At 42.6% G+C, this 26,941-nt stretch overlaps 2 protein-coding genes across 5 annotated transcripts in view; one reads left to right on the top strand and one right to left on the bottom strand.

Annotated features, from left to right (window-relative positions):
• The window catches only part of prkcz (protein kinase C, zeta), a 140,296-nt gene extending 134,359 nt beyond the window's left edge, over nt 1–5,937 (top strand). For 3 of the 4 annotated variants that reach the window (XM_029724513.1, XM_029724512.1, XM_029724511.1), the window contains exon 15: nt 3,878–3,965. In XM_029724513.1, coding sequence (XP_029580373.1) covers nt 3,878–3,965 — 88 coding nt within the window. Of the gene's footprint in view, nt 1–3,877 lie in introns of all 4 variants that reach the window. The other variant, XM_029724510.1, reaches the window with a different exon arrangement.
• Nucleotides 5,938–18,729: 12,792 nt separating this feature from the next.
• LOC115168952 (translation initiation factor IF-2) lies at nt 18,730–26,654 on the bottom strand. The gene is made up of 5 exons (XM_029724514.1): nt 26,646–26,654; nt 24,172–24,234; nt 23,711–23,858; nt 20,733–21,527; nt 18,730–19,233 (listed from the first exon to the last, which is right to left on the bottom strand). The coding sequence occupies exon 4, from the start codon at nt 21,471–21,473 to the stop codon at nt 20,814–20,816; it is 660 nt and encodes a 219-aa protein (XP_029580374.1). The 5' UTR covers nt 21,474–21,527; nt 23,711–23,858; nt 24,172–24,234; nt 26,646–26,654; the 3' UTR covers nt 18,730–19,233; nt 20,733–20,813.
• Between the last annotated feature and the right edge of the window lie 287 nt (nt 26,655–26,941).

Raw genomic sequence — 26,941 nt, 5'->3', positions numbered from 1 at the left:
GGGAGGAGGAGAAAGAGATGAAGGGGGGTTGTGAGTTGGCAGCTCTGCCAGTCCAATGGGAGAAGAGATCTCAAGCAGGCTTCAAACGCCATGGCATGGCAGCCCCACAGCACTTCAAAAGGAGAGACACGATGCCTCTCTCTCTCCCTCTCTCTGTGTCGCTCAGGAGAGAGGGGTGATGTCGCCCACTCCTGCCGAGCGGGAGAGGGAGTGATGTAAATCACGCCCCCTCCTCTTCTGTGATGGGTTTGGCAGACGAAAAAAGAAAAGTGAGAGAGAGAGTGAGTGGGAGGGAGAAAATGGGTAAACCCTCCTTGTTAGGATTTACTTTGCTGCATTAAAAAACCCTAGCTTCCTGAGAGCCCTTGCCAAGGAGCTAGCAGAGAGGGTGAGAGAGAGGATATAATTTGCTTTTGCCAGCGCTGGGACTTCACCAGTCTTGTAAATGGCGAGTACGGCGAGACCCAAAGCAATAAGGATTCAGTCTTTTCTATGTTCTATGGCTAGCCACAGAGATTCAAAGGCTTTACTTAGTCTCTATAGACAGGGACGAAATTTTAAAAAATCCCTGGATCTGTATTGTAGGTAGAGTGAGGAGGTTGATTGGATTGGTTCCGTCCCACTTTGTTTTATGAATGCTGTGTGTGTGTGGGCACCACCATGAAATACAAGGCTGTCTGTCTTTCTTTCCTTGAACCTCATCCACCCACCCCCTCTCTCTCAGCTCCCGGCTCTGACAACCTTTTTCCCCCTCTTATAATTCTTTCTTTCTCCCTTTCCTCCTCTCACTTGGTTCTCTCTCTCATTTTCTCAGTCTCTTTCTCCCCCGCTTTCTCCATCTCGCTCTCTGTGTTGCTCGTTCTCTCCCTCTCTCCGCATCTGGTAGCACTTTTAAGCTGTCTCTGGAAAAAAGGCAACATTTGTGCTAGTGAGCACTCTTGTTTGTTTTGGTTGTGTCCCAAATGTTCCCTCCTCGCTCTGTTTCTCTTTTGTGGTCTTGTGCCTTTCCCCTCCTTTTCTCACTGCCTCAAGTTTGCTGCTACTCGCTGACTTCACTCAAACAATGTTATCTAGCTAGCAGCACCTACTGTGTGCACCCAAGTGTGCTCACAGATAGAATATCCATCGATCATTTTCGTCTGTTTGTATAATTTCAGTTGAATCTTCCAGATTGCACTTTCTGGGTGTATTTCAGTGTGTTGAATGGGATTCTAAAGGCATGGTGGTGTGTTAAAGTGTCTGGATCTAGATTACAATGAGCTGGAGATGAGGCTTCTCCTTAAAACTGGTCTAGGATCATCTCTACCAACATTAAACCTCACCTCAGCCATTACAGGCAAAATAACCACAACCAAACAGGACCAGCGTTTAAAGAAAACCTACATCTCTAGTATGGAAGCCTCTCTATTCCTCTCTCTTTCCCCAGCAAGAGGCCTCCTTCCTGCGGCTCCACCCTACCCTCCTGGGGAGTGCGGTCAGCCTTCTTTACTACGGCAGATGAGGGTTGCGTCTCAAATGGCACCCATTTCGCCTATATAGTGCACTACTTTTGACAGGGCTCTGGTCAAAAGTAGTGCATTATCACAGGAATAGGGTGCCATTTGAGATGCAGAGGAACAACATGTTGCTGTTGTTGGAGAAGCAGCTGCAGCAGAAGCTACACTCTCAGAGTAGTACATTTATTTTTACACAGCCACTCCAAACCAGTCACACGGTTCACTTAATTTATAGATGATTACCGCTTTGTTAATGGAACCAACCGGGGGCTCAGCTGGGGAGAGAGTAATAAGCACAGGGAGAGTTCACTGATGAGGCAACAACATCCTGTTCTTTCTTCTACGTTCTCACATTGTGCAAAGGGACGTTTTTTTGTTGTTGCTGGGGTTTAATGGTAGATTTTGTGTGTTTAGAACAGTGATGAGGTTGTTTGAACATTGCTGGCTTGAAATAACTGTAAGCTACTAGGTGGATCATAGCCTTCCTCATTGGCGCCCTAGTAGTGATGTCCATGTATGACTTGAAATAGGACTATTCTCATCCGCCTGCCAAAGATTCCCTATGAATAGGAGAGCTGTAAAGGTAACTCCTGAAGTACTGCACTAGCATGTCTGTACCCTTTAAAAGACATACTCCAGACCTCTGCCGACTACTACGTATTTTTTTAAACTTCCCGCTTCAATGTGTAGTTCACACATGCATAATCTGAGAAGAATGACTGTCTTACTTCAATTAGCCACGAAATCCCTAGTCTGAAAGCAACTGTTTTTCTGGAAGCTGTGCTGCGCTACATTTTTCCCCCTCGTGGGCCAGCCCCCTAGCAATTCAAGTTTAACCAATGAGCTTCAGCACTTCACCATTTGAGTGACAGCTAACAAGAGGCACATCAATCACCCACAACAGAGCAAGAGAGAAAGCAATGACGTGATGCACATATGTGACATACAGTACCAGTCAAAGGTTTGGACACACCTACTCATTCAAGGGTTTTTCTTTATTTTTGCTATTTTCTACATTGTAGAATAATAGTGATGAAATAACACACTGACCCAACAAAACTCCAGGCTCTGTAAGGGCTATTTGACCAAGAAGGAGTTAGATGGAGTGCTGCATCAGATGACCTGGCCTCCACAATCACCCGACCTCAACCAAAGTGAGATGGTTTGGGATGAGTTGGACCGCAGAGTGAAGGAAAAGCAGAAAAGTGCTCAGCATATGTGGGAACTCTTAAGACTGTTGGAAAAGCATTCCAGGTGACGCTAGTTGAGAGAATGCCAAGAGTGTGCAAAACAATTTTCAGGGACCACTTTTGGCTCGTGAGCGCTACTTTCAGAACTACTGGCTAAAAAGTATACAAAAATACTGGAGAATTGTACCATTGGATTTTTCCATTTCTTCTGCATCTGTAGATACCAACCAGTAGTATGTGCGATTAAGGAGGGCTGACCTAGAGCGGTGTTTGTGAGACAAGGGCGGATCCCAAAGGGGCCCGGAGCTAGGACTTTTTACAAAAATGTCTGAAGAGTCTGAATGGTTTGAGCTAGAAACTACTAAAAGCTACATATGCAAATCTGAGACTCTCACAAACATGCAAATGTAACATATGGCAGTCACATATGTTACACAAGGGTCATTAGAAGGTATGGGGTTCTTCTACATAGACCCTATATTCTGGGATTTCCTATAATCTATAATATTGTAATAAATTCACATAGTTGCTGTCGCAAACTCCAAACAGTTGCTACTGACTAGTTTGATATTCACTTCTCAATGAGCCAGCAATTTCTGTACTTACAGCATTCATATAAATTCATTTTTTTCCAGGTTTTTGCTTTGGAGAACCTTATTTTGTTATTGACATTTGTCAATAAAACTCATGAATACAACTATTTATATCAAATAGTTTTGATTTATACTTGTAGCCCTGGTTGTCCTGAAAAGAAAATGGTAAAACACATCATTGTGAGGCTAAATATAAGGGCTGGACATGCAGATAAATGAAAGTCAGATAAATGAAAAGCCGATTTTTGCTGGGGTCTCGGGACTGATAGGGTAAAAGCAACACATATAGCCACGAAAACCATGAAACACAGGAAACCAACAGATACACAATTTGTGAGTAGACACTGCTATATTTGAAGATGAGTGTCTGACATGGGAAGCGAACCGGCGATGTTTGGAGCCGTAAGCTACTACCCTCTCGTGAACGTATGCCACGTCGCCTCCCTACGTATAACTATCTTGTACAAATGTCTAGAAAAGAAGTCTAAAGCTGCCAATCAGGCTAAAGTAGCACATTGTAGCATTTTTTATTTGTTCTGAGTTAACTGACCTTTTCCCCATTTTCTCTCTCTCCTCTTTTCTCCCTCTCCTCTCCCAGGGACGTCATCAAGAGAATAGACCAGTCCGAGTTTGAGGGATTTGAATACATCAACCCTCTGCTGCTATCCGCAGAGGAGTCTGTATGAGGGAGAAGAGACCTCTTCTCCCACCTGTGTCTGTCCACCCCCCACTCCCCTCTCAGCCAAATCTATGAACAACTCCCTCTGGGATGGAGGGAGGACAAGAAACTCCCGGCTTTGCACGAGGTTCGAGGACACGAGTGCGAAAATTTTACTTTTTTTTTTCTTTGTGGATCCCCCATAATGCATTGCATTATTTTGTCACCTGGGAAAAACTCTTTGGAGGTGGACAACATACAAAAGGACACAGGAACATTCCCAAAACTTGGTTGTTGATTGTCTTCACGTTTTTTGTTTGTTTCCCCAACAACTCCATCTCTGTGTCAGCAGGACGGCTGGCTATGTCATTTCAAAAACAGAAAGCGACTTCATTCTGTGCCTGCCATGGTAAAACAGATGACAGTCCCGCCCCTCGCATCCCTGGATGGAATATGACAGTTCTACGACTAGAACTTGAAGTTATGTGCATTTTGTTTTGTTAATTCGTTTTTTTTTTTTTTTTACTTGTAGGAGGCTCCGCTGCCTCGAGCAAAATAAGAATGTACAATGACGAAGGGAAAAAAATGATGATACAAGTTAGTGTATTATAATGTAGGTAGCAACTCCAAATTGATGATGCCTTTCTATTGATGCAAAGTGGCACGTTTTATTCATGACCATGAACTTTCTTTTTGTTTGTTTTCCTCAGCATTGATTTTCATTAACAGAAAAAAAAACTGAGACGAAAGTTTATTTTTATTTAAGAAGTGCCTCAAAGATCCAATCTACACCATGTTTCTGATTGCACTTACCGATTGTTCCAATACCTTTCAGCTGCCTGGTGGGTTGGTCAGTTGGTGAAGAAAGCCAGTGGAACACATCGCGCATAAAGACCAAGGGCCTCATTTCTAAAGGGTTTTTGTGCACAGATTTTATTGTAAATTGCGCATACACGTAAATGTAAATTATGCCAACGTTTTAAGAGTTAAATCTTTAACAACCTTGAGCTTGACAAGAAAATATGCAGTAGGAAGCATTTTTGTAGATCACCCAATACCCTGATAGCACAAAGAGGCAAACTATCATCTGTCGGTCAACAGAATTTTGAACGAGAGTGCATCGTCCTCAGCACTGAAGTATGGGCAACTGTAAGTCTGTATACTTCAAACTTGAGAAGTCTATGTTGCCATAGTCCTTTACCATTCACAGCATATAAAAATGTAGATGCTGAGTGAAAGCTGTTTAATGGGGAAATATTTTGAAAGAACCACTGAACACGCTGTTTGGCACGTGTGTTTTTCTGTTGCTCATTAGAAAAACGAGATTTCAGCCTTGGCGGTGTGTTTCCTGACCGATTCTACGTTTGGGGAAGGATGTTTATCCCCATGAGACACTGCAGCCTAGTTCCCTTCCTCAAACTCCCCAGAATGAATCTAAGATAACTAAAGAACTCTGTAATTAATGTTGATGTTTGTGAAGAGGATGTTTTAGTTGTGCAACTTTACATCCATTACATCCATTTTACATTTTGGGCAGTATTTCTGAAGTAAAGAAATGTGCGACATGTTGTCTTAAATAAACAAACAAAGTCAGAGCTGCTGGGCAGGTCTGTCTCACTGTCTAATGCTATTGGATAGAGAGCAATCACCGCAGCTGTTCACCCCATGTTAGTGGGCAAATGGACATTGTCAAATCAAAACCCAACCTTCATTTACCCGTTGTGACGCACGGATGTTCCAAACTCCGTTTTAGATGAGACTGACTTTATGACCAAAATTATCCTATTTACACGAGTCAATTTTGACACTAGAATAACAGTTTCTGACTCATATCGGTGCCACATAGGCCGTTTTCAAAGGGATTCGTTGCTTTTTAAAGGCAGTCGCTCTTTAAATTGTGCATACTAACACTTTGAGAACTGATTGAATGCTTAAATTTAGTATAGCAACTGATTTTATAAATGAGGCCCAATGTCTTAGGCAATCCAAATGGTTAAATCTTTAAAAAGGAATGAACGTTATGGAGCACAGTAGCCAGCCATGGTTCTGATGAAAACATGGTTACTCTAACCATTCTGTTGAAATACCAACCTGGTCTCAGAGCATTTCGTATTATTCTGTATGTAAATCTGAGAATCCATTTACTATGTTACATTTTGTAAATAGAGCGGTAGCTTATGTAAAACGTTTGACAGTATGGGTAAGCTACTGTATTGCTGTTGGATAGGAGCGGGCCATCATAAGCCTATTTCATTTTATTTGAAAAACAATCAGTGAATTTGTCCAAATACTTATGAGTTCTTCCCATGGGGGTGACTAGATACAGTTGAAGTCGGAAGTTTAAATACACTTAGGTTAGAGTCATTAAAACTCGTTTTTCAACCACTCCACAAATTATTTATTGTTAACAAACTATAGTTTTGGCAAGTCGGTTAGGACATCTACTTTGTGCATGGCACAAGTAATTTTTCCAACAATTGTTTACAGACGGGATTATTTCACTTAATCACAATTCCCGTGGGTCAGAAGTTTACATACACTAAGTTGACTGTGCCTTTAAACAGCTTGGAAATTTCCAGAAAATGAATATCAGAAGCTTCTGATAGGCTAATTGACATCATTTGAGTCAATTGGAGATGTACCTGTGGATGTATTTCAAGGCCTACCTTCAAACTCAGTGCCTCTGCTTGACATCTTGGGTAAATCAAAAGAAATCAGCCAAGACCTCAGAAAAAAAATTGTAGACCTCCACAAGTCTGGTTGATCCTTGAGAGCAATTTACAAATACTTGAAGGTACCACGTTCATCTGTACAAACAATAGTACGCAAGTATAAACACCATGGGGCCGTGCAGCCGTCATACCGCTCAGGAAGGAGACACGTTCTGTCTCCTAGAGATGAACGTACTTTGGTGCGAAAAGTGCAAATCAATCCCAGAACAACAGCAAAGGACCTTGTGAAGATGCTGGAGGAAACAGGTACAAAACTATCTATATCCACAGTAAAACGAGTCCTATATCGACATAACCTGAAAGGCCGCTCAGCAAGGAAGAAGCCACTGCTTCAAAACCGCCATAAAAAAGCCAGACTATGGTTTGCAACTGCACATGGAGTCAAAGATCGTACTTTTTTGAGAAACGTCCTCTGGTCTGATGAAACAAAAATAGAACTGTTTGCCCATAATGACCATTGTCATGTTTGGAGGAAAAAGAGGGAGGCTTGCAAGCCGAAGAACACCATCCTAACCATGAAGCACGGGGGTGACAGCATCATGTTGTGGGGGTGCTTTGCTGCAGGAGGGACTGGTGCACTTCACAAAATAGATGGCATCATGAGGTAGGAAAATTATGTGGATATATTGACATCAGTCAGGAAGTTAAAACTTGGTCGCAAATGGGTCTTCCAAATGGACAATGACCCGAAGCATACTTCCAAAGTTGTGGCAAAATGGCTTAAGGACAACAAAGTCAAGGTATTGGATTGGCCATCACAAAGCCCTGACCTCAATCCTATAGAAAATGTGTGGGTAGAACTGAAAAAAATGTGTGCGAGCAAGGAGGCCTACAAACCTGACTCAGTTAAACCAGCTCTGTCAGGAGGAATGGGAGGAATTCACCCAACTTATTGTGGGAAGCTTGTGGAAGGTACCCAAACCGTTTGACCCAAGTTCAACAATTTAAAGGCAATGCAACCAAATACTAATTGAGTGTATGTAAACTTCTGACCCACTGGGAATGTGATGAAAGAAATAAAAGCTGAAATAAATCACTCTACTATAATTCTGACATATCACATTCTTAAAATAAAGTGGTGATCCTAACTGACCTAAGACAGGGAATTTTTACTAGGATTAAATGTCAAGAGTTTAAATGTATTTGGCTAAGATGTATGTAAACTTCTGACTTCAACTGTATGTATTAATTTGTGGATGTCCATCATCCATTTCGTATGACATGTTACGAATTTCTATTCGTTACCAATTTGCAAAATGTACAATATTACCAATTTGCTATACGTACAATATGTTACGAATTCTAGATTGGTGGCTAACGTTAGCTCGTTAGCTAGGCTAGGGTTAAGTTTAGGAGTTAGGTTTAAGTGTTAGGGGAAGGGTTAGCTAAAAGGGTTAAGGTTAGGGTTTGGGTAAGGGTTAGCTAGTATGCTAAGTTGTTGCAAAGTAGCTAAAAAATAGTAAGCAGTTGAAAAGTTGCTAAAGTTTTCCGTTATGAGATGCAAACTCGCAACCTTTGGGTTGCTAGTCGTTCGCGTTACACTTCCAACCAACCACATTTCGGTATAGCCTTAAGTAGCCATCTGTCTTATATAACCATAGCAAATGTAACATATCATACTAAATGGAGTGTCTTGGATTTACATACAGAATAATACGAAATGCTCTGAGACTAGGTTGGAAATACAGTATAGAGCTACATCACGCCTGAATGATCGAATCTTTTAAGTTATTGTCTGCATACACTAGTGTACAATGTGACAAACCGTGTTGGATGTCAGTAACTGGCAGGCTGGTGATTTGGACTTTGCACCAGCAGAAGGCCGCACTGATTCTAATAGTTCAGTTCAGGACTGGACATGATGGTGGGGGAAGACATTGTCAAAGTGTACATGCTGACCTGCACTACAACTGACCTTGGGTTAGTGAATAAGCAGAGCTCTACTGTCTCTACTGAGGGTTTTAGCAATGTTTCATGTGCACACACACACACACACACACACACACACACACACACACACACACACACACACACACACACACACAGAGAGAGAGAGATACAGATAATGTTGTGTGTACATATGTACATCCTTAAGGGAAGAAATGTATCAGGAAATCTAATATCATCCATACTAGACCCTTGAAGTGCATAAAGAAAAGATAACTTACTTCCCATATCAAATAAGGAACCAGTAGTATCTTAAGTTGAGAGATCTAATGAAGTCCACAATGCATTGCCATCAATTAATAATTCAACACATTCAGTGCAAAGATAAGACTCTCCCCTTTTAACCGAAATAACAATTTGCCTCTTAAGTCCCCAGCGAAAATGAGCTTTGAGATTAGAACGTTTGTGTTTCCTACAGAAATGAAAAAGCCCTCTTGGATGGGAATTATTTGATGAAATCTGACCCGCATTAATTTGATAACGGAGTAATAAGATTAATTAGATAATCCCAAGTTAAAGGGCTTCAATTAGCTGGCAGGCCAATATGTGGGTGAAAAGAAGGATGGAGGGAGACTGAGGGAGAGGGAGATAATGAAGCTGTGGCATATTCACTGATTAGTCGCAAACTCGAAAGCACACACACACACACACACACACACAATTTTCAAGGACCAAGATTCTCTTCATCCACGTAAGGGGAGGTTAAACTTTTTCAAAGCCATCTCACTTTCGACAGCACATCAGTGTCACCATTTTTTGTTTTATTTATGAACTGTGTTTTATGTTGAACTCACAGGAATACATTCACTTGACATTGTCTCTTGAGGGACCAACGGATGAACTGAACCGGTAGTTCTTGAAATTGTTCCTAACGCTACAGCAACGGCCATTAAAACCAGGAAAAGGGTTCATTTCAATTGTATTTCCTTGATTCCTCACCTCCTCTCCTTCTAAAAATGCATTGGAGCAGAAGATCGGAAGTTCCTCCCAATACAATTGAGATTCACTCAGAGTATCTGTAAAAAAAATAAACTAAGTCCATGATTTGTGTTCTAACATGTTTGCTGGTTGGATGTGCTTAATTCTGCTTCAATTCATCTCTGTAAATATCTGTAATTATTAAAAACAAAAATGGTTTCCCGTGAACTGATCCCGTTTTTTTTGCAGCAACATGAGGAAATCTTCCACGCTCAACATTTGTCTCTGCAGTTTCTTTGGAAGAAACCCTTCAAAAATCGGAAAACCCTGGTCGTTAGATCTCTGGTCGCTAGTTTTAAAGAATCTACATTTTTGAAAAGCACATTTATTAGTCATTCATAATTATTGCCATGCGGTTTCCAAGTTCTATCCCATAGAACTTAAAGCTAGAACCCTTAGTAGTTACATCCATTTTTGGTTGAACATTTCTAAAAAACTGTTTTTACTTCGTCATTATGGGGTATTGTGTGTAGATTGATTAGAAGAAAAACAACTATTTAATCCATTTTAGAATAAGGCTGTAATGTGGAAAAAGTCAAGGGTTCTGAATACTTAACGAATGCACTGTATACCCATTGATTCTTAAAGAATAGAACTTGTAAATGCCTCATGGGCTTAGTTCAAATGTCATACCCCATCAGCACCCAAAATAAGCTGGTTTTACTCCAATGTTTGTAAACAAACACTTTATAGACTCAAATCATGGTTAAAACTCTAATGTTTATCATTAGAGCCGGCACAATTACCGCATACCGTGTGTGGAACGAAGACGGGACGGCCGGGTACTCATGTGGTTGAGTCCGTTTCTGCGGTAACATGGACTCTTAACAACGTAATGAAACTTTGTTGCTCCTTGCTGAAACAAGCAAGGTGTAGCAAACAAGTCTTCGGTTACCTAAGCAACACCCCCCTCCCTGCAGCAGCAGCACACATAGAAATATAATGAATAGGCCTCCCGAGTGGCACAAGGCACTGCATCGCAGTGCCACTAGAGATTCTGGGTTCGAGTCCAGGCTCTGTCGCAGCCGGCCGTGACTGGGAGGCCCATGGGGCGGCGCACAATTGGCCCAGTGTCGTCCGGGTTAGGGAGAGTTTGGCCGGCAGGGATATCCTTGTCTCATCGCGCACTAGCGACTCCTGTGGCGGGCCGGACGCAGCGCATGCTTACACGGTCGCCAGGTGTACGGTGTTTCCTCCGACACATTGGTGTGGCTGGCTTCCGAGATGGATGGGCATTGTGTCAAGAAGCAGTGTGGCTTGGTTGGGTTGTGTTTTGGAGGACGCATGGCTCTCGACCTTCACCTCTCCCAAGTCCGTACGGGAGTTGCAGCGATGAGACAAGACTGTAACTACTACCAATTGGATACCACGAAATTGGGGAGAAAAGAAGGGTGAAAAATACAAAAATATATACATATAATGAATGGAACGGGCTTGGAAACTCTAACCCTGGATATTTGGTCTGGTAAACTCATGGGTACACTCGCAATGTCTGCCTGGTATTGTGATGCAATCATTTCCATGGTAATGTAGACTGTTCATTCAAATTATGTTAACCAGAGCCATATATTTTGGGTGTGTTCGTAAATTCACTCTGGCTATCTACGCTGATTTCAGAGCACTCTCGTCTGAGTGTGCCAGAGTGCAGAATAACTGATGAATTTACGAGCGCGCAACAACCATTGAATATGACCGGTGTCAGTAAACGACAGGCAAAAAATATATAACATTGTTGCCAGCAGCACAGTTAGTCCTTAAACTCTAGATAACATTAAAACAGCCTAACCAGCTCTGCTAGGGCAAGTAAAATGGTCTGAGTGAGGTGTTCTCTCATGTGTCTGCAAGTAGCTAGGAAGCTAGCCACCTTTAGCCAGTTAGCTTGGGTGCTTGACTGCCGTTGAGGTCGACCCTACTCCTCCGCCAGTGTCCATTCTGAACACCCCGAGAGCGAAACGCTCTGAATTTATGAACAGACAATCTGACAACACTCAATTTACGAACGACCCAGAGTGAACTTATACACTGGAGGTAATTTACGAATGCAGCTTTAGAGAGTTAGAATGTTGAATTTTGCTCTAATTTTAGATATTCAGTTAAAGCATTGTTTAAATATTACCCATGTAATGTTAATGGGGAGCTAACATGGCTGCCATATAATGTTGTAGTGTCATGTAAAAGCATCATAATTCATTCTAGAGATTCAGTTTTAGTTAATATTCGCCATGTAATGTTAATGGGGCACTTACATGGCCGCCATAGAATGGTAAAGTGTCATGCATCATAATGCAGAAACAGCAAACAACTCACTAAATACATAATCATTATTTCTATAGCGTTTTCATAAAGAATCTCAAAGCGCTTCAAAAAGCAAAAAACAAGCAAGCAACACATTATGAGTAGCCTAACTATAGTTAGGTCAACCAACAGAGGCCAAGTCTTTGAGTGCATCCTACAAAGATGGAGAGGGACAGTTCATGGCTTGATCAGAGGAAGGTGGTCAGGGAGATGGTTGATGAAGAGTCTAGTGACGAGGGCTACTCTGGGAACCAGTTGTGTAGCTACTGTACTTGTAGCACCCACTTTGGTGATACCTCAGCAGCTCTGGGCACCGGAAAGCAACCACACACACTTTACTGCTTCTCCCATTCCTCTCAAGCTTCAGGTGACTCCTCAATTGATGTTTTCAAAAGACCAGGAACTAGCAGCCAGTTTAAACAAAAAAGCTGGTACGGTGTCCTGATGCATCATTCAAACAAAAACAATTAGCTAGCTAGCTGGTTAGCTAGCCCAGACAAAAATAGTTGACCTAACCAGCAGAAATATGCAATAAAACTCAACGTTATCAAAATAAAACAGCTGATTTAAAAAACCACACAAAAACACTTACAAATAATTAAATATGTACAGTGCCTTGAGAAAGTATTCATACCCCTTGACTTATTCAACATTTTGTTGTTACAGGCTGAATTCAAAATGTATTAAAACAAAAATAACCCATCTACAGTCGTGGGCAAAAGTTTTGAGAATGACACATTAATTTCCACAAAGTTTGCTGTTTCAGTGTGTCTAGATATTTTTAGCAGATGTTACTATGGAATACTGAAGTATAATTACAAGCATTTCATAAGTGTCAAAGGCTTTTATTGACAGTTACATGAAGTTTATGCAAAGAGTCAATATTTGCAGTGTTGACCCTTCTTTTTCAAGACCTCTACAATCCACCCTGGCATGCTGTCAATTAACTTATGGGCCACATCCTGACTGATGGCAGCCCATTCTTGCATAATCAATGCTTGGAGTTTGTGGGTTTTTGTTTGTCCACCCGCCTCTTGAGGATTGACCACAAGTTCTCAATGGGATTAAGGTCTGAGGAGTTTCCTTGCCATAGACCCAAAATATCGATGTTTTGTTCCCCGAGTCACTTAGTTATCACTTTTTCCTTATGGCAAGGTGCTCCATCATGCTGGAAAAGGCACTGTTTGTCACCAAACTGTTCCTAGATGGTTGGGAGAAGTTGCTCTCAGAGGATATGTTGGCACCATTCTTTATTCATGGGTGTGTTCTTAGGCAAAATTGTGAGTGAGCCCACTCCCTTGGCTGAGAAGCATCCCCACACATGAATGGTCTCAAGATGCTTTACTGTTGGCATGACACAGGACTGATGGTAGCGCTCACCTTGTCTTCTCCGGACAAGCTTTTTTCCGGATGCCCCAAACAATCGGAAAGGGGATTCATCAGAGAAAATGACTTTACCCCAGTCCTCAGCAGTCCAATCCCTGTACCTTTTGCAGAATATCAGTCTGTCCCTGATATTTTTACTGGAGAGAAGTGGCATCTTTGCTGCCCTTCTAGACACCTGGCCATCCTCAAAGTCTTCACCTCACAGTGCGTGCAGATGCACTCACACCTGCCTGCTGCCATTCCTGAGCAAGCTCTCTACTGGTGGTGCCCCGATCCCGCAGCTGAATCAATTCTAGGAGACGGTCCTGCTGCTTGCTGGACTTTTTTGGGCGCCCTGAAGCCTTCTTCACAACAATTGAACCGCTCTCCTTGAAGTTGTTGATGACCCGATAAATGGTTGATTTAGGTGCAATCTTACTGGCAGCAATATCCTTGCCTGTGAAGCCCTTTTTGAAAGCAATGATGACGGCACGTGTTTCCTTGCAGGTAACCATGGTTGACAGAGGAAGAACAATGATTCCAAGCACCACCCTCCTTTTGAAGCTTCCAGTCTGTTATTCGAACTCAATCAGCATGACAGAGTGATCTCCAGCCTTGTCCTCGTCAACACTCACACCTGTGTTAATGAGAGAATCACTGACATGATGTCAGCTGGTCCTTTTGTGGCAGGGCTGAAATGCAGTGGAAATGTTTTTTGGAGGATTCAGTTCATTTGCATGACTTTGCAATTAATTGCAATTCATCTGATCATTCTTCATAACATTCTGGAGTATATGCAAATTGCCATCATACACACTGAGGCAGCAGACTTTGTGAAAATAAATATTTGTGTCATTCTCAAAACTTTTGGCCACAACTGTACACACAATACCCCATAATGACAAAGTGAAAACACATTTTTAGAAATGCTTGCACATTAATTGAAAATTAAATACAGAAATCTCTCATTTTCATAGTGCCGTGAAAAAATATTTGCCCCCTTTGTAATTATCTGTACTTGTGCATATTTTTTATACTGAATTATCAGATCTTCAACCAAAACCTAATATTAGATAAAGGGAACCTGAGTGAACAAATAACAATTACATACTTATTTCATAAACAGTTATGCAACACCCAATGTGTGAAAAGTAATTGCCCCATACACTAACTGTGTGTGCCACCTTTAGCGGCAATGACTCCAACCAAACACTTCATGTAGTTGTTGATCAGTCTCTCATGTCGCTGTGGAGGAATTTTGGCCCACTCTTCCATGCAGAACTGCTTTAACTCAGGTATATTTGTGGGTTTTCAAGTATGCTCGGTTCATGCTCGGTTCAAGTCCTGCCACATCTCAATTGTGATTAGGTCTGGACTTTGACTAAGCTATTCCAAAACTTCATATGTTACTTTTTAGCTATTTTCGTATAGACTTGATTGTTTGTTTTTGATCATTGTCTTGCTGCATGACCCAGCTGCGCTTCAACTTCAGCTCACAGACAGACGGCCTGACATTCTCTGATACAGAGCAGAATTCATGGCAGGTCGTCCAGGTCCTGAGGCAGCAAAGCATCCCCAAACCATCACACTCCCACCACCATGCTTGACCGTTGGTATGAGGTTCTAACTGTGTTTGGTTTTCGCCAGGCATACTGGGACCCATGTCGTCCAAAATGTTATACTTTTGAACCATCTGTCCATAGAACATTCTTCCAAGAGTCTTGATGATCATCCAGGTGATTCCTGGTGCTTTTTTGCAAACTTGAGTCAACTTTTTGGACGACATGGGTCCCATTTATGCCTGGCAAAAACAAAAAATATAATTAGGCCACTCAGGAACATTCACTGTCTTCTTGGTAAGCAACTCTTGTGAAGAGTTGGCCTTGTGTTTTAGGTTATTGTCTTGCTGAAAGGTGAATTCATCTCCCAGTGTCTGTTAGAAAGACAACCAGGTTTTTCTCTAGGATTTTGCATGTGCCTTAGCTCCATTCCATATCTTTTTATCCTGAAAAACTCCACAGTCCTTAACGATTACAAGCACACCCATAACATGATGCAGCCACCACTATGCTTGAAAATATGGAGAGTGGTATTCAGTAATGTGTTGCATTCGATTTGCCCCAAACTTAACACTTTGTATTCATGACAAAAAAGTGAATTGATTTGTCACATTTTTTGCAGTATTACTTTAGTGCCTTTTTGCAAACACGATGCATGTTTTGGATTTTTTTAAATGCTGTAACAGTCTTCCGTCTTCTCACTCTGTCAATTAGGTTGGTATTGCAGAGTAACTACAATGTTGTTGATCCAACCTCAGTTTTCTCCTATCACAGCTATTAAACTCTGAAACTGTTGTAAAGTCACCGTTGGCCTCATGGTGAAATCCCTGAGCGGTTTTCTTCCTCTCCGGCAACTGAGTTAGGAAGGACACCTGTATCTTTGCAGTGACTGGGTGTATTGATACACCATCCAAAGTGTAATTATACTGAACAAAAATAAACACAACATGCAATGTATTGGTCCCATGTATCATGAATTGAAATTTAAAAAAAAACTATTTTCCATACACAAAAAAAAGCTTAAAAGTTTGTGCACAAATGTCTTTCGATCCCTGTTCGTGAGCATTTCTCCTTTGCCAAGATAATCCATCCACCTGACAGGTGTGGTATATCAAGAAGCTCATTAAACAGCATGATCATTACACAGGTGTACCTTGTGCTGGGGGCAGTAAAATGCCACTCTATAATGTGCAGTTGTGTATCACAACACAATGCCACAGATGTCTGAAGTTGAGGGAGCGTACAATTGGCATGCTGACTGCTGGAATGTCCACCAGAGCTGTTGCCAGAGAATTTAATGTTCATTTCTCTACCATAAGCCACCTCCAATGTCGTTTTAGAGAATTTGGCAGTACGTCCAACCACCCTCACAACCGCAGACCAAGTGTAACCACGCTAGCCCAGGACCTCCACCTTCATCTGCAGGATCGTCTGAGACCAGCCACCCAGACAGCTGATGAAACTGTGGGTTTGCACAACCAAATAATTTCTGCACAAACAGTCAGAGATAGTCTCAGGGAAGCTCATCTGTGTGCTCCCAGTCCTCACCGGGGTTTTGACCTGACTGTAGTTCAGTAAAACTGTCTTCAGTGGGCAAATGCTCCCCTTCAATGGCCACTGGTACGCTGGAGAAGTGTGCTCTTCATTGATGAATCCTGGTTTCAACTGTACCGGACAGATGGCAGACAGCGTGTACGGCATTGTGTGGGCGAACCGTTTGCTGATATCAATGTTGTGAACAGAGTGCCCCATTGTGGCGGTGGGGTTATGCTATGGCCAGGCATAAACTATAGACAATGAACACAATTGCATTTTATCGATGCCAATTTGAGATACCGTGACAAGATCCTGAGGTCCATTGTCATGCCATTCATCCGCCGCCATTACCTCATGTTTCAGCATGATAATGCATGGCCCCATGTCATGGATCTATCTGTACACCATAATTGGATACTGAAAATGGCCCAGTTCTTCCATGGCCTGCATACTAACCAGACATGTTACCCATTGAGAATGTTTGGGATGCTCTGGATCGACGTGTACGAAAGCGTGTTCCAGGTCCCGCCAATATCTAGTAACTTCCACTCCTCTTCAATGGCTGTGTGGGTTACAATCAACCGCCTGAATAACTCTATGTGAAGATGTCGCACTGCAAGAAGCAAATGATGGTCACACCAGATACTGACTGGTTTTCTGATCCACGCCCCTGCCTTTTTTTTAAAGGTATTTGTAGCTAACACGCAGTGCATTAGGGAAATTATTCAGACCCCTTGACTTTTTCCATATTTCGTTACGTTACAGAATTATTCTGACATTGATTAGATAACCATTTTTTCTCATCAATGTACACACAATACCCCATAATGACAAAGCGAAAATGTTTTTAGAATTTTTCGCAAATGTATTAAAAATAAGAAACATACCTTATTTACATAGGTATTCAGACCCTTTGCTATGAGACTCGAAATTGAGTTCAGGTGCATCCTGTTACAGGATCGAGGGAAAGATGAACGGAGCAAACTACATTGAAATCCTTGATGAAAACCTGCTCCAGAGCGCTTAGGACTGGGGTGAAGATTCAGCTTCCAAAAGGACAACGACCGTAAGCACATAGCCAAGACAACGCAGGAGTGGCTTCGGCACAAATCTCTGAATGTCCTCGAGTGGCCCAGCCAGAGCCCGGACTTGAACCCAATCGAACATCTCTGAAGAGACTTGGAAATAGTTGTGCAGCGACGCTCCCCATCCAACATGAGAGCTTGAGAAGATCTGCAGAGAAGAATGGGAGAAACTCCCCAAATACAGGTGTGCCAAGCTTGTAGCATCATACCTAAGAAGACTCGAGGCTGTAATCGCTGCCAAAGGTGCTTCAGCAAAGTGCTGAGTAAAGGGTCTGAATAGTTATGTAAATATGATCTCAGTTTTTTATTTGTAATACATTTGCAAAACTTTCTAAAAAACGTTTTGCTTTGTCATTATGGGGTATTGTGTGAAGACTGATGGAAAAAACAACATTTAAACCATTTTAGAATAAGGCTATAACTTAATGTGGAAAAAGTCAAGGGGTCTGAATACTTTCCAAATGCACTGTATGCATATCTATATTCCCAGTCATGTGAATTCCATAGATTAGGGCCTAATTTATTTATTTGAATTGATTGATTTCCTTATATGAACTGTAACTGTAAAATCTTTGAAAATGTTGCATGTTGCCTTTATATTTTTGTTCAGTGTAATAACTTCACCATGCTCAAAGGGATATTCAATGTCTGCTTTTACCCATCCATCAATAGGTGCCCTTCTTTGTGAAGTATTGGAAATCCTCCCTGGTCCTTGTGGTTGAATCTGTGTTTGAAATTCACTGTTCGACTGAGGGACCTGACAGATAAGTGTTTAATTTGATTTGTGTGTGTGGGGTACAGAGATGAGGTTGTCATTTAAAAATCTAATTAAACACTTTTTGCACACAAAGTGAGTCCATGCAACTTAAGTTACTTGTTAAGCACATTTTTACTCTTGAACTTATTTACGCTTGCCATAAGAAAGGGGTTGAATAATTATTGACTAGACATTTCAGATTTTCATTAATTTGTCAAATAAAATTTAAAAAAACATAAATTCTACTTATGGGGTATTGTGACATTATGGGGTGTTGAGTGTAGGCCAGTGACAGAAATCTCAATTTAATCCATTTTAAATTCAGGCTGTAACACAATGTGGGAAAAGTAAAGGGGTGTGAAGACTTTCTGAAGGCAGTATTTACAGGAGCTTTCTGCTTAGGCTACCAGGGCGCAATGGCAACTATTTCTACTAACTACTACAGGGTTCACTTCCTGCTTTGCTCCTCGCTTTGCCCACCAGTCCACCCATTATACCTTTGTTGGCTTGAATGGGGACGCTCGTTCTATTCATTCTATTTCTATGGCAGCATATGCGGTTAGGAGCGGAAGAGAGAACAAAATGTGTATCTGAATGAAGCAATATGGGACACATCAGAGATTGTTTCCAACCATAGCGATGGGAAGTGGTACGCCTCAAATGCTTAGTGGCAGGTGTGCCCTCTATCCATCTCTATGATTCCAACCTTGTAGTGCATGATGATAGGTTGGTGGGAAGGGGCGGAGGTGGGCCAGTAAGAGGTCCTAACAAGGGTTGGAAATCTTACAAAGGGTAAAGGCAAAAACAAGCATTTTTAATTCGACAAGTTCCGATAGCACCTCCCCAATTCGGTCCATTTTCTTCTGTTTCGTGCCAAGTGAACACGACCCAAATGTGGTGCAACGGCCAGCTGGCTGTCCTTCCAAACCTCCATCCATCCTTGGTGTCAGAAGAAGACTCTGTGGACTATCACCAGGTCATGTCGACGGTCATCTCTGATAGACACTTGGCCAGGTGGCTGTCACAGTCCATCTGAGTGAACCTGGAGAGATGGATGGACAGCATTTCAGTCATTTGTCTTTTATCAATCCAGGTGGTTCAAATCTCTTTCCACAGGAGAAATCTGTCCCAAGAAGGCAGCAATCAAATATTTCTTACAGAAGAAAAAAAAAGTTACAATTCGAGGCCTACTTTAAAAACGGCAGTCAATAATCATAACCGCCATGTAATACCTTCAATGATCACAACTTTCATCGCATGTATTGTATCGATATGATGCTCAAGCTCAACACAACTGTCGACTGCACTGAAAGTGCACTGAATCTGAATGGATGGGGGTGTGGATGGAACAGACATCTTTTCAGTGTCTCTTCTTGAGCTTCAGTGCTTTCGGCTTATTAACTTCAGATTGCTGCTGCTACTCTCCTGCTGGGCCCCCCTCGCACAGTTTGGGTCTCATGTACCTTTTACTTGCCCTGTTTTAAAAGGCCTACTGAGATTGACTCTCTCTCAGTATCTCTCGCTCCCTCTCATTCTCCCTCTCGATCACTCTTTCTGCATCTCTCTCTATGCAATTCTGCTGGAGGGTAATGCAAGGGCAGAGGGTCCTCTCCAGGAGAGAAAGACTGAGAAAGAAGAAACTGGAGCAGAGTTATCCTCCTGCACCCTTGCACACACACACACACACACACACACACACACACGACGGATAAATGCCGTTATAGAGAAAAAGCTCTTCATATTTCTAAACAAGAGATAGAGAGACCCCTCTCACTTCCCCCTTCTAGGTCACTCTCCTCTTCCTTCTATCTCTCCAGACAGAGGAAGCCATTGTTCCTGCTAGTCCAGCCAAGAGAGAGAGAGAGATAGTTGGGAGGGGAGTACAGCGGGGTTGTGTGGCCGGGCCAAGGTACACAGAGCTGGCTAGGCGAGCAGACCATGATGCGGGGCCAGACCCAGGCCAGGCCCTGGCCAACACAAAGGCCGGCCTGTTCAGAAGGAGAGTAAAACGAGAGAGGGGAAAGGGATCCAGCTCTCGTACCACTGGCCCTGAGCCCTGCTTTTTAGCCCCGTCATTCATTCACTCCTCCTCTACCTCACTTAAAACGGCCTGGCTTTTTTACCCATTTCAATGAATGATTTACTGTGTACTTTTCTTCAACCCACTTCCCTTCCACTGTTTACATGCAAACCCAGCATGGTCCGCTATGCAATCAAGGATGTAAAGATCTACATTTTAAAATTCTGTCTAGGATGTATATCCTAGAGCTACATTTTGAAATTCTGTCTAGGATGTATATCCCAGAGCTACATTTTGAAATGCCCTGCATATGTGAAAGAATGGAATCCATACAGTCAATGGTTATACCTTGGATTTGTCAGACACCAAGGTTTTACCTCTGCAGAAAAGCAGCCAACTACCATTGAATTTTAGTATTTAGGAAGGAAAGTAGTATAAGGCAGCAGGCATATGGGAACGAGAGAGAGCAGATGAGTGTGTTGAATACAGAGAGGTTGAAGAGGCAGGCAGCTCTAACTTACCCAGCTGGAAACGGCACCAGGCACATGGGGCAGCTCTGCATTGCCCTTCCTCCTCCTCCTCCTCCTTTGCCAGCAACCCAATCAGCTCTGCCCATCCCAGACACCCCCTCCTCCCTTTTCTCCCCCTTCCCCTCCTCCTCCTCCTCCATGGGAGCAGCTGTCAGAGGTAGAGGACGTGGCGTCCACCTGGTTTGCAGGTAGCTGCAGCCTCTTCATCCCCCTCTTCTCGCCCTCCTCTCCTACTCCTCCTCCACCCTTTCTTGCTTCTGCTGGTAATGATGATCCTCCGTTCCCTGCTCTGATGATGAAGGGCTGAGGAATAGAGGGATGACTCTCCTTCTCTCCTCCGGGTCGCCTGGCTGTAGGGTGGGGTCTGGCCGCTGCCGTGTTTTGCCCTCCTTCCCCTCGTTTTGTGTCCTTTCTGGATGGCACTCTGCTATTCCCCCCTCCACTCCACGGGCCTCCCCTTCCATAGCTAGAAGGCACTCGGGCTCCCAGACTTGGTGGTCTGGGGCGGCCAGCACCACAACTACTGCTCCCCTCTCCGGGCCCCTCTAGACAGGGAGCAGACTTCGAAGGAGGGCCATTGATGGTGGATGTTGTCTGGCTAGTCTGTACTGGGACTGGGAGGAGAGTCTTTTCCAGCCCAGGAGAAGGATTGAGAGGAAAGTCTGTGGTGGAACTGTGTGGGGCCGTGGGAGTACTCAGAGGAGGAGAGGGAGAGGAGGGCAAGGGAGTCATGTCCTCACTCAGGCTACACCATCTCCATTCAATCTGATGGTCTACATTAGAGCTCTGAAACACAGAGAAAGACAGAGAGAGAGAAAGTGGAAAATGGGGGGGTTGACAGAAAGAAAGGAGAGAGGCAGAAAGAGAGGGTGAGTGAAATGATAGGGAGATGAGAGAGCAATAGAAAGGAGAGAGAATGGGAAGGAGAGAGCCAGAGAGCGGGGGGGCATGCTTAGAGTAACTTTGTCCCCATCAAGCCTTGAGATCCTCTCAAATGTGACTAAGTCTAATGTGTCCAAATACGTAATAAGGAAGAACTGGGAGTGTTAAAAGAAAAAGTGACGCTAGCCTTGGAGTTGCTATCCCGGCGGTACATCAGACATCATTTCATCCAGTCTTTCGTCTGGGCCATATGTCTGTCACATAGGAGCTTAACTGGCTCCTTTAGCTGGTAGCTAGCAGGGCTTTTCTAAGAGAAGCCCACTGGAGTCAATTATTCAGCAAATGCAAGGTTGCATCAGCTACCTGTCAAAGTGATTGGTTCATGTGGCGCGCGTGGGCCAGAACTGCCACTGTCTGACCGGTGCTCTGAGAGCCAGAGCCAGCCAGCAGGCTATAGCCGTCTGGGAGGTCAACAGTGACCACCATTTTAGTCAGCTCAGCAGTACTCAACGACACATTGGTTTCCTCCTCTACTAGTCTAGTGCAGAGTGCTGTTCAAAAACAGCTATTGTATGTGAGAGAAATTGTAATTTTCTGACATATTCTGTTTAGTCCTGCATGGTACAAGGTGGAATTGACAACAGTGGCGGTTGAGAGTTGAGAATTCATCCAACCTTTTTATTTGAGTAAAGTATATGCCGGATAAAAAAATGTCACGACAGGCCTGATAGAAACCTATTTGTAAACTGTCCAAATGGGAGAGGAGGGCAAGGGAGTAATGTCCTCACTGAGGCTACATCATCTCCATTCACTCTGCTGGCAAGCTGATAACTTTGTTATTAGCAATGTTAGCAAGCTTATCAGGCTAACGACAATCTTATTGGTTGAAGAATTGTTGACTTCAAAAGTATAATCACGGTCGGACTTACGACTTCACGTGCTCATCGGAAATGGGAAGCTAGCATAAATAATTAGGCTACATATTAAATAAATCATGATGAACTTCACAGGGTGGTGAAACTGCATGGTGATGCGCTTGATGCTCCTTTCCAATAAATATTGAGGGTCTTATTCTGGTGACATGCCAATTAACAGATAACAAAATATGTTAGACAAGGTGAGATATTTTTGTGTCTTAAATGTATTATGTGAGAAATGGCGGTGGAAATGCATTTTTGCGCAAATATTGATTGAATAACGATCATATCGAAGCAGCCTAAACTTGGAGTCGCGATGATATGATGTGTGGTCCTCCCACAATGACGAGGGAAAGCATGCCGTTTTGCCTCGTTCATGTGCTATCGGAAGCTCCTAGTTCCCAGTGGAAATTTTACTTGAATGCCCCCCCAAGTTGAAAATACAAGTGGTAACCTCTGAGAAAATATTGTTACCCGAGTTGCCAAGTTGTGACGTTTTACCGCGGAAGTTTTACCTTTACAACAAGTCAGTTTTTGACAACTACAACCATCAATATGGATAACGTAGCTAGTCTGACCATATTGTCAATGTTAAGCAAGCTGATAACTTTATTCTTCGCAATGTTAGCAAGCTGATAACTTATTAGCAATGTTAGCAAGCTGATAACTTATTAGCAATGTTAGCAAGCTGATAACTTTATTATTCGCCATGTTAGCAAGCTGATAACTTTATTATTAGCAATGTTAGCAAGCTTATCAGGCTAACGACAATCTTATTGGTTGAAAAATTGTTCTGACTTCAAAAGCACTTGAAAAAAAGTACATTTGACGTGCACTACATCGTCAAACATTGCTTTTTATCCACAAGTCAGTTTGATGGAAACACCACTGGTGGGAAAATGCACATTTATTTATGCAGATTTATTTTTATTTTTGCATGAAAATCTGTCTCCAATTGGATGGAGAATTAGCTACTTATAGTGGGATTGCTAACTTTGTAAATAAAAGCTTTTGTTCAAGCCATACAACACGCTACATTCAATTAATAAAGGTCTCGATTTAAGGCGATGACCAGTTGATTAGTACAATCTATTACTGATTGGCTGAAACAAAGTCCTGCTCCAACACAACTAGTGAGATGCATCCACACTCTTGGGCTGGCTAACTCACCAGTGTGGAGGCTGTTGGGAGGTCAGGGACTGGGTCCCAGGGGTGAGCGTCAAGACAGGGAAGAGCAGAACTCAGAGTCAGGGCCCAGAGACTCTCAACTGCAGCCAGGTCACCTCTGGACCACCACGACTCTGTAGGGACCACAGGTCTACAGAACACAGCAAAATAATAGAGCACATAAATATGACTAGTAAAGAAAACACGAGCAATTATGTTTCTTAATTTAATATGGACTTGACGATGAGAACCAACCACTATCTATTTGAAATGAAGACAATGCATTGCATTCAAGGAAGACACGATCTTCTTGTCACCACAGCACAGAGTAATTGTAGAAGCTAATGTTCAATCTGGGTATCAGTTATACATATCCTGTATTGCAATAAAAACAAAAGAGTAAATCGCGATAGGGGGGAGCTAGATAGATGACTAACGTTACTACACTTCAACTGCTTGCTTACCTCGTTGAACTCAAGCTTTCAATCGATGCACTGGAACTTTCGTTGTTCTTTATCAGCGTGTTCCTGAAAAATATATCAGTTAGAGGCTCCTCGATAGACAATTTCTTTCTTTTTAGTTTTGACTTTGGGCATTTCTCAGCCATAGCAATGATCTATCTCTCCAGTCTGCCACAGTTCGATTTTTCGCGGCATTGACAGAACAGCACAGACTTCCTTGTTTGTGTGATGACGTCAGTGCGCAGGCACACACGTCGGGTGAAGAACGCAAGTAGCAGATTCAAAGTTATTTGAAACATTGTATCCATCCAGTAAACTCGATTGTTCAAATGTTCATTTATACCAACATTTTGCATTCACAATATCTGCCACTGGGAAATGTACATGTTATAATTTTTATATCAGCTCTAATTAGTTACAGTTTAGGAACTTTCTGCAATTGTATAGTTCGTATACTTCTCTCTTGATGTCATTCCTCGGTTTAAAAAAGATGTTGTCATTCTCATGTGTAGTTATTTGTACAATAACAGTAAGTAAGAAAGGATCATTTTTACTTTACAATGATATACAGGAAAAAGCTATATGCTTTTAATTCCTCCTAACTTTATTATTGTACCACACTGTAGTCAGCAGTATAGGTCACTGATGGTCAATGCAAGGGTTGAGTTATGCAATGGCCACTGTAGCCTGTTATCATACTGTCATTCTAGAACACAGAACTAGGTGGTGGAAAGTTGAAGTCATATAATAGTGGGACTTTCTAAGCTTTGGGACAAAAGCGAGGACGAACAGAAAGAACAGCTATGGAGGTTATGTAATGGAAAAGACAAGGAAAAAAGCTTAAAGGATGGAAGGAAAAGAAAAGAGAGAGGAGGGCAACAGGGAAAAATAACACTATGGGAAAACCTGCCACTTTGAAAATAGGTGAGGACAATTTTGAAACAGTGCCCCAGAAGATGAGAATTCCAGAGGGCTAGATTGCTGACATGGGTAGTCCTTTACCGCAGAGGGAAAAGCACAAAAGCAGACCCAGGCGATGCAGGCTGTGGATGCCTGCCTGCAGTGTTACACTGGGAAAAGCAACCAGGCGCCTGGAAAGAAAGGTTATGTCATTTAGGAGTTGTGATCCTGTTGTGTGCCATCGCCATGGATACAGGAAGGAAGACGGGGGAAATAAAAATAGCAGAACCAACTGACCATCCAGGCTCACAAAAGCAGAGAGGAGCCGAAGCGAGAGAGAGAGAGAAAGAGGAGGGGGGGAACTCGAAAGAGAGGAGAAGGACTTGATGTATTATGAATCATTGAAAAGAGGAAAGATGTTCGCCGCTCACTCTCTCTCAACTGTCTCTCAGGCTTGGCCTCGAGTGGCTCAGCAGATGTAAAAAATATATATACAGTATCAGTCAAAAGTTTGGACACACTCATTCCAGGGTTTTTCTTTATTTTACTATTTTCTACATTGTAGAATAATAGTGAAGACATCAAAACTATTAAATAACATATATGGAATCATGTAGTAACCAAAAAAGTGTTAAACTAATCAAAATATAGTTTATATTTGTCACGCCCTGACCTGAGAGAGTCGTTTTTCTCTGTTTAGTTAGGTCAGGGTGTGATATGGGGTGGGCATTCTATGTATTGTATTTCTTTGTTTTGGCCGAGTATGGTTCCTAATCAGAGGCAGCTGTCTATCGTTGTCTCTGATTGGGAATCATACTTAGGCAGCTTTTTTCCCACCTGGTTTTGGGGTAGTTGTTTTCTGTTTTGTTATCAGTGACCTGACAGAACTGTTGGCTTTCGATTTGTTTCTTTGTTTAAGTGTTTTATTATATATAATAAATGATGAACACTTACCACGCTGCGTTTTGGTCCACTCCTTCTGACGACTGCCGTTACAGAACTACCCACCAAAAACGGACCAAGCAGCGTGCCCAGGAGGAGCAGGGATCCTGGGCTTAGGAGAAGAGAGAATGGAGGACGTCCTTGACCTGGGAGGAGGTAATGGCAGGGGATAAGACCCTGCCATGGAAGCAGGGGGAGACGGCGCAAGCGGAACGGCGACATTACAAGGAGCTAGCCCAACGACGGAAGCCCGAGAGGCATCCCCAAAGAAAATTGGGGGGTGGGGGGGACACGGGGAGATTGGCAGAGTCAGGGTGGAGACCTGAGCCAACTCCCCGTGCTTACCGTGGGGAGCAGGTGAACAGTCAGTCACCATGTTATGCAGTGATTCGCACTGTGTGGGTGGGCATTCTATGTATTGTATTTCTTTGTATTGGCCGAGTATGGTTCCTAATCAGAGGCAGCTGTCTATCGTTGTCTCTGATTGGGAATCATACTTAGGCAGCCTTTTTCCCACTTGGTTTTGTGGGTAGTTGTTTTCTGTTTTGTTATCAGTGACCTGACAGAACTGTTGGCTTTCATTTTGTTTCTTTGTTTAAGTGTTTCGTTATATATAATAAATGATGAACACTTACCACGCTGCGTTTTGGTCCACTCCTTCTGACGACTGCTGTTACAATATTTGAGATTTTTCAAAGTAACCACCCTTTGAAAAATCGTGTCTTTTGATTGTTTTATATATATATATATATATATATATATATATATATAGTAACCTACACCGGACAGGAACAGTGAAATGTGTGTTTTTTTTACAGGGTCAGCCATAGTAGTATGGCATCACTGGAGCAAATTAGGGTTAAGAGCCTTACTAAAGGGCACATCGACAGATTTTTCTCCTGGTCGGCTCAGGTATAAAAACCAGCAACTT

This window comes from Salmo trutta, chromosome 30 (assembly GCF_901001165.1).
Source record: "Salmo trutta chromosome 30, fSalTru1.1, whole genome shotgun sequence".
Taxonomy (NCBI): domain Eukaryota; kingdom Metazoa; phylum Chordata; class Actinopteri; order Salmoniformes; family Salmonidae; genus Salmo; species Salmo trutta.
This window is presented reverse-complemented; position numbering and strand designations above follow the sequence as displayed.

Coding starts and splice junctions, on each gene's coding strand:
- LOC115168952 (XM_029724514.1), bottom strand. CDS start 21,473: ATGACTCCCTTGCCCTCCTCTCCCTCTCCTCCTCTGAGTACTCCCACG.